Consider the following 8,388-nt stretch of genomic DNA (forward strand, 5'->3'; position numbering starts at 1 on the left):
CTCTGCCTAAACAATCTGTGGATGGAAAAGCACCACTTGCTACTGGAGAGGATGATGATGATGAAGTTCCAGATCTTGTGGAGAATTTTGATGAGGCTTCCAACAATGAGGCAAACTGAATTGAGTCAACGTCTGAAGATGAAACTTGAAGAAGTTCCTGGGAGCTGCTATTTTATATTATGACTGCTTTTTAAAATTGTTTTTGTTTATGGATCTAATAAAATCTAGATCTCTGATATTTTTAAGCCCAAGCCCCTTGGACGTTGCAGCTCTTTTCAGTTTTTGCTTATACATAATTCATTCTTTGCAGCTAATTAAGCTGAAGAAGCCTGGGAATAAAGTTTGAAAGAAAGGTTAATAAAGTTAAAAAAAAAAAGAAAGAAAGAAAGAAAGAGGAATATCCTGTTATAAACTATGTCTTTTCCAAAAGTATCATACCACTTTACCCAGCAGCATTGAGGAAGGATTCTAATTTCTCCCCATCCTATATGGTTTTTGAAGAAATATCTGTTCAAACCCATTGCACATTTTTTATTTGGGTTGTCTTTTTGTAAGAGTTCTATACATATTCTAGATTTCTTTACATAAATCTTAACAGATTATATGATTTGCAAATATTTTCTCATTTTTTGTATGTTATTTTTTCATCTTTTTACTTATCCTGTTGGAGCCCTTTGGTTTTCATTTTTTTGTAGTTGGGTTTGAGGAGGGAGTGTTTTTTTGGTTGTTTTTTTTTTTTTTTGGGGGGGGGGAGACAAGAGTCTCATTTTGTTACCCTTGGTAGAATGTGGTGGTGTCATAGCTCACGGCAACCTCAAACTCTTGGGCTCAAGTGATCCTCTTGCCTCAGTCTCTCCAGTAGCTGGGACTACAGACGCCTGATACAGTGCCCCAAGGTCTCTTGCTCACCCTGGTCTCCAACTCCTGAGCTCAAGCAATCCACTCACCTCTGCCTCACAGAGTTCTAGAATTACAGGCGTGAGCCACCTTGCCCGGCCTTCCCAGGTATTTTTAATGTGCAGCCAAGGTTGATAGCTACTGTTTTAAGGAAATTCATGCTTCAAAATTTTTTAGCCTTAGCTGGGCCTTGTGGCGGATGCCTATAGTTCCCAGCTACTTGGGAGGCTGAGGGAAGAGAATCACTTAAGCCCAAGAGTTTGAGGTTGTTGTGAGCTGTGATGCTACAGCACTCTATCTACCGTGGGCAACATAGTGAAACTCTGTCTGAAAAAAAGATTAACATTTTTTAGCTTATATGTCTGGCACCCATAGCTCCATGATTAGGGCACCAGCCACATACGCTGAGGCAGGCAGGTTTGAACCTGGCCTTGGCCTGCTAAACAACAAATGCAACAAAAGAAAAACCATCCAGGCATTGTGGCGGGTGCCTGTAGTCCCAGCTACTTGGGAGGCTGAGACAAGAGAATCAGGAGTTTGAGGTTGCCCAGGAGTTTCAGGGTGCTATGAGCTGTGACGTCACATCACTCTACCAAAGGCAACATAATGAGACACTGTATTAAATAAATAAATAAGTAAATTTTTAGCTTATAAATGAACCAATTAGTTGATACAGTTTTGGAGTTTTCTTTTTTTTTTAATTTTCTTATTATAAAATATAAATAATACAGAGTTTGCCATCTTAACCATTTGTAAGTACACAGTTAGGTAGTAAACACCTCCACACTGCTTTACAGTCAATCTCCAGAACTCCTTTTATCTTGTAAAACTTAAATTCTGTACCCATTAAATAACAACTCACTATATTTTCCCTCTTCTGCTTGCTAGCAGCTACCATTCTACTTTCTGTCTCTATGAAATTTGACTACTGTAGGTACTTTATATAAGTGGCATCATACAATAATTGTCCTTTCATGTCTGGCTTATTTCTCTTGGTATATGTTCAAAGGTCATCCATGTTGCAGTGTGTAAGAACTTGGTTCAAGGCTGAATAATATTTGTACATGTCTATACACATACGCACCTCATGTTTTTGTTTGTTCATCTACCAATGGGTATTTGAGTTGTTTCTACTTTTTGGCTATTGTGAATAATGTGTTAGTGTGTATCTATTTTAGTCTCTCTGCTTTTCCTCTTGGATATGTCATTACAAGTGGAATTGCTAGGCGGCACCTGAGGCTCAGTGAGTAGGGCGCCGGCCCCATATACCAAGGGTGGCGGGTTCAAACGAGGCCCCAGCCAAATTTCAGCAAAGAATATCTGGGCATTGTGGCGGTTGCCTATAGTCCCAGGTACTTGGGAGGCAGGCAAGAGAATTGCCTGGGCCAAAGAGCTGGGGGTTGCTGTGAGCTGTGATGCCATGGTACTCTACCAAGGGCAACAGAGTGAGACTGAATTAAAAAAAAAAAAAAAAAAAAAAAAAGTGGAATTGCTGCATCATATGACAAATCTGTGCTTAATTTTTCTGGAAGGGCCACCACACTGTTATCTGCACCTTTCTACATTGCTACTTGCAGTACACAAGGGTTCAAATTTTTCCACAGCTTTATTTTCCAGACTTTTTTTTTAAAACTTGTTCTTAATGTTTATTACAAAGCTATTTGCCTGATGTGTTTATCCAGTTTTTATATAATCTTGTCCTGAACTTTTTTTTTTTTTTAAGACAGTCTCACTTTGTCACCATTGGTAGAGTGCCATGGCATCTTAGCTCACAGCAACTTCAAACTGTTGGGCTTAAGTCTTGCCTCAGCCTTCTAAGTAGCTGGGACTACAGTCACCTGCCACAATGCCCCACTATTTTTTAGAGATCTCACTGGTTTTTTGTTTGTTTGTTTGTTTTGAGACAGAGTCTTACACTATGTCACCCTTGGTAGAGTGCTGTGGCATCACAGCTCACAGCAACCTCAAACTCTTGGGCTTAAGTGATTCTCCTGCCTCAGCCTCCTAAGTAGCTAGGACTACAGGCGCCCACCACATTGCCCGGCTATTTTTTGGGTGTAGTTGTCGTTGTTTGGCCAGCTGGGGCTAGATTCAAAACCACCAACTCAGGTATATGTGGCTGGCGCCTTAGCTGGTTGAGCCACAGGTGCTGAGCCTCACTGGGTTTTTTTAAATAATAGCTATTATGAATGGGTATGAAGTAGTATCTCATTGTGATTTTGATTTGCATTTCCCTAATGATTAATAATGGGTTGTTAGGTTTTAATGTGTAGTTTTGTGTTTGCTGCATGTAGAAGTAGGAATATTATAATAAAGGTATTTCTTAGCTGGTGTTTATAAGTATCTTAAGATGTGTTGCTCAAAAAAATAGCCGGACTTTGTGGCTTCTATAGTCCCAGCTACTTGGGAGGCTGAGGCAGAAGAATTGCCTAGGACCAGGAGTTGGAGGTTTGCTGTGAGCTATGTGATGCCACAGCAATCTACCGAGGGCGATAAAATGAAACTCTGTCTCTACAAAAAAGAAAAAAGATGTGTTGCTGGCATCAGGATTGAAGTTAGGAAATGTATTGATGGCTCTTGAAAAGGGACTCTTCATATAACTGTGCCTTAGTGGTATCCTCCCTCCATGGTTCTGATTTTTGTCCTGTTTTTTAGTTTTAGAAATCTGAATTTATTTGAGAACCCAGAGTTGATCAGGCTTTCAGTACTATGCTCTTTTTAATCAAATGCAAAACCATTTGATATATAGCCTTTTTTTCCTTTGGAAGGAAGTGTTTCTTGAGAATCCCTTCAGATGCATTCTTTACTTAGCTAACCTCATACGATGTCCAATCAAATAATTGAGCACGTACTGTATTCTGAATGCTGTTCTTAGCTCTGGGTGTACTTTAGTGAACAACACTAATATAGCCCTTACATTACTATTACTACTCAGAGAGACACCTGTTTCTGTTGCTTGAAGGGCCTCACTTTAGCTCATCCTACAAAAAAAAAAAAACAATTTTAAGCCCTCTACCTATGTGACATTAGAACCTCTAATGAGTTACTCTTTCTTCCATAGCAATGGCACCAGCATGATATCATTGATCATTCCTCCCAAAGACCAGATTTCACGAGTGGCAAAAATGTTAGCAGATGAGTTTGGAACTGCATCTAACATTAAGTCACGAGTAAACCGCCTTTCAGTCCTGGGAGCCATTACATCTGTACAACAGAGACTCAAACTTTATAACAAAGGTAATCAAGAGTTTGATATCTTTTCCTTCTCTACTTTGTTTGTCTTGGTTACAGTCTTTACTTTGATCCTGCCATGGTGCTCAGTTCACTAATGTTTCCTCAGCCAGCCTTCATCAGTGTCACTTGGGCTTGGTGTTTAACTTTTTGTTTGTTTTCCTTTTTATTTGTTGAAAATTAAATAGTATTTACTGTACTTAAAAAGTAAATCCTATTGAAACATCTCAAAGGAAACTTTAAAATTAGGGGGAGAATTCTGCCTGAGAGATTTAAAGTTATTTCTGCATTATATAAATTATGATCTAAAAGGCAGGGAAAATAACTTGTGTGAACATTTTCTATTAATTGAGGAAAATTAGGTCTGGATTAAAATAGAGAAATTGTTTATGTTCTTTGCAGTACCTCCAAATGGTCTGGTTGTTTACTGTGGAACAATTGTAACAGAAGAAGGAAAGGAAAAGAAAGTCAACATTGACTTTGAACCTTTTAAACCAATTAATACGTCATTGTATTTGTGTGACAACAAATTCCATACAGAGGTAAGAAGTTGAGCACATTTCTCTGAGCACTCTGCTGAAGAGGGTAGGGGAGAAGTTCAGGTACAAAACATTTTCATCACTCCAGAAAGAAACCCTGTCCCCATTCCTCCCCATCCCCCACTTCCCACCTCTCTCACTCTAGGCAATCACTAATCTATTTTCTTTTTTTTTCTTTTCTTTTTTTTTTTTTGAGACAGAGCCTCAAGCTAACCCCTTGGGTAGAGTGCTATGGCATCACAGCTCACAGCAACCTCCAACTCCTGGGCTCAAGCGAGTCTCCTGCCTCAGCCTCCCAAGTAGCTGGGACTACAGGCGCCCGCCACAACGCCCGGCCATTTTTTGGTTGCAGCCATCATTGTTGTTTGGCGGGCCCGGGCTGGGGATTCGAACCCGCCACCTTAGGTGTATATGGCTGGCACCTTAGCCACTTGAGCCACAGGTGCCGAGCCTCACTAATCTATTTTCTTAGATATGCTTATGCTGGATATTTTATTCAATGAAATCATACAATATATGGCCTGTTGTGACTGGCTTCTTCCACTTAGCTCTATGTTTTCAAGGGTCATCATATAGTAGCATGCATCGCTTTACTTCGTCTCTTTTTTTTTTTTTTTTTTGAGACAGAGTCTTACTATGTTGCCCTTGGTAGGGTAGAGTGTTGTGGCATTACAGCTCACAGCAACTTCCAACTCTTGGACTCATTCTCTTGCCTTAGCCTCCCAAGTATCTGGGACTATAGACACCCACCACAAAGCCCAGCTATTTTTTTGTTGCAGCTGTCGTTGTTTAGCAGGCCCGGACCGGGTTCAAACCCACCAGCCTTGGTGCATGTGGCTGGTGCTATAACCACTGAGCAACTTCATCTCTTCTTATTACCAAATTCCATTTTTCCATTTGTTGGATATGCCATATATATATGTATATATTCATCAGTTGATGAACATCTCTACTGTTTGGCTATTACGAATAATGCTGCTATACACGTTCATATACCCAAGTTTTTGTGTGACCATATGTTTTCATTTTTCTTGGGTATATACCTAGGAATGGAATTGCTAGGTCATATAATAACTAGGTTTAACCTTTTGAGAAGTTGCCAGACATGTTTTCTAAGCCTTTTGAGACAGCTAGCTATTTTCAGAAAGTAAGACAATTTAAATTATTATGACACTGATCATTCAGTATGTTTGGGGAAAGTGTGAAACTAGGTTTAGAGAACTAACTAGAGGCAAAGAAGTAATTGCTGTTTGATCTCATTCTCTTCCTATGTACTAGTGATACTCCCCCATATTTCTTGTATTCTTAGTTTTCACCTCACAAATTGTAAAATTTTTAGTAGCAGGACTATACAAGAGCTTTATTTATTTTTTTTCCCTCTCCCCATGAAACTTTTGAGTGACAGAGCTGCCATAAGATGAACTTTAATGGTGGAAAGGAAACCTCATTAGAGTGACCTAAATCAGTCAACAGTAGAACAATCAAGAATTCACAGCTGGTTCCTAGTTCAGTCTCTTGCCTTTCATCAACCTAGGGAAAAACCTCTACAGTGGAATTAGAACTGACATTTGTCAACACAGTTTACAATGGATGATTTTTGCTAACTTGATGGGAAATTCATTTCCAGTTGGATCTTGGTCAACTGTATAGACAGTCCGGACTGTTTTTTTTCTCTTAGCTACCACTGTCCCCTCCTGGCATAGGTGTCACTGGGGAGGCTCTTAGCTACCCACACTGTACCTACCTGTATGTATCTGGTTTGATGAAACAGAGTTTGAATCTTACTGATTTAAATAGCACCTGGTACTCATGTTGTCCGGCTTTAGCTCACTTACTAAGATAGCCTCATTAGTTTTACTGAACCTTAACTCCTTTTCCAAGGTAGCATTTAAACTTGCTGGCTTTAACTGATAGGTCAGTAACTAGAAATGAATGTAGTGTACTGTACAACATAATTTATATCCTGATTAATCAAAATAATTATACATTCTTTTGGGGAGGGAAGATAAGCGAGTCTCCTTATGTCACCCTTGGTTAGAGTGCTGTGGCATCACAGCTCACAGCAACTCCAACCTCTTGGTCTTAAGCGATTCTCTTGCCTCAGTCTCCCAAGTAGCTACAGGCACTGTCCACAACACCCAGCTATTTTTTTGTTGTTGTCATTATTTAGCAGGCCCAGGCCGGGTTCCAGCCTGCCATCCCTGGTGTATGTAGCCAGCACCCTGACCATTGAATTATGGGTTCCAAACCGATTATACATTCTTTTTTGTTGGTTTGTTTGTTTGTTTGTTTTTTTAATTGTTGTTGTAGTTTGGCTGGGTTCGAACCCGCCACCCTCAGTATATAGGGCCGGTGCCCTACCCACTGAGCCATAGGCACCACCCAAGCCAATTATACATTCTTAGAAGGAATAAGTCTTGGGCAGCGCCTGTGGCTCAAAAGGGTAAGGTACCAGCCCCAAATGCTGGAGGTGGTGAGTTCTTTTTTTTTTTTTTTTTTTTTTTTTTTTTTTGAGACAGAGCCTCAAGCTGTCCCCCTGGGTAGAGTGCTGTGGCATCACAGCTCATAGCAACCTCCAACTCCTGGGCTTAAGCGAGTCTCCTGCCTCCATCTCCTAAGTAGCTGGGATTACAGGCGCCCGCCACAACGCCTGACTATTTTTTGGTTGCAGCCGTCATTGTTTTTTGGTGGGCCCAGGCTGGATTCGAACCTACCAGCTCAGTTATATGTGGCTAGTGCCTTAGCTGTTTGAGCCACAGGTGCCAAGCCAGAGGTGGTGGGTTCAAATCCAACCCCGGCCAAAACAAAAAAGGGATAAGTCTTCTCTGATAGGTAGACTTGTTGAAAATCTCATTCTACCTTAGTGTCATTATAAAGATATGTTTTAACATGTACAATATTCATGTTTTAATGCTAATCACCAAACATGGTTTTGTTCTAGTTGGATTCTTGGTTGGTTGATCTGCTTTTTCAATTATTGAAGGGACTTTTTTTTTTTTTTAAAGAGACAGAGTCTAATTTTGTCACCCCCGGTAAAGTGCTATGGTGTCACAGCTTACAGCAACCTCCAGCTCTTGGGCTTAGGCGATTCTCTTGCCTCAGCCTCCCGAGTAGCTGGGATCACAGGTACCCACCACAACACCCAGCTATTTTTTTTTATTGCAGTTTGGCCGGGGCTGGGTTTGAACCTGCCATTCGCGGTATGGGTCCCATGCCCTACTCACTTGAGCCACAGGCACCGCCCTGAAGGGGCTCTTTTCTTCCTTAGTTAAAATGGAATGGATAATAATTTCTTAGTTTTAAAGAGAAAGAGATTGCTACCTGACAATTACAAATCTGCTAAGCCTATACTATTTCAAATTCCATCATGAGAACTTTTGTCTATGTGGGTCTCTGTACTATTTAAATTATTTTCTTTGGGGAAGCAGAAATAATTAGGACATAAAGCTAACCTAGAAGGAGGGTTTTCTCCATAAAACTCAGAAGTGGCTAGACATGGTAGCCCACACCTGTAATCCCAGCACTTTGGGAGGCTGAGACAGGAGGATAGCAAATTAGCCAGGTGTAGTGGCACATGCCTATATAGTTCCCAGAAACTAGAGTGGGAGGATCACTTGAGCCAAAAGGCTCAAGGTTATAGTGTGCTATGGTCATACCACTGCACTCCAGCCTGGGTGACAGAGTCAAACCCTGTCCTTTTTTTTTTTTTTTTTTTTTTTTT

At 40.5% G+C, this 8,388-nt stretch overlaps 1 protein-coding gene and 1 pseudogene across 2 annotated transcripts in view; both read left to right on the forward strand.

Annotated features, from left to right (window-relative positions):
• The window catches only part of LOC100961579, a 708-nt pseudogene extending 457 nt beyond the window's left edge, over positions 1-251 (forward strand). Inside the window, exon 1 of the transcript XR_001161507.2 lies at positions 1-251. This exon is cut by the window's left edge and continues 457 nt beyond it. The product of XR_001161507.2 is annotated as a transcription factor BTF3 pseudogene (transcript).
• The window catches only part of ETF1 (eukaryotic translation termination factor 1), a 38,153-nt gene that overhangs the window by 21,503 nt on the left and 8,262 nt on the right, over positions 1-8,388 (forward strand). The window contains exons 3-4 of the mRNA XM_023514659.1: positions 3,959-4,134; positions 4,531-4,670. Of these exons, the coding sequence (XP_023370427.1) occupies positions 3,959-4,134; positions 4,531-4,670 (316 nt within the window). The remainder of the gene's footprint in view (positions 1-3,958; positions 4,135-4,530; positions 4,671-8,388) is intronic.

This window comes from Otolemur garnettii, unplaced genomic scaffold (assembly GCF_000181295.1).
Source record: "Otolemur garnettii isolate 467f Iridium unplaced genomic scaffold, OtoGar3 scaffold00003, whole genome shotgun sequence".
Classification (NCBI taxonomy): domain Eukaryota; kingdom Metazoa; phylum Chordata; class Mammalia; order Primates; family Galagidae; genus Otolemur; species Otolemur garnettii.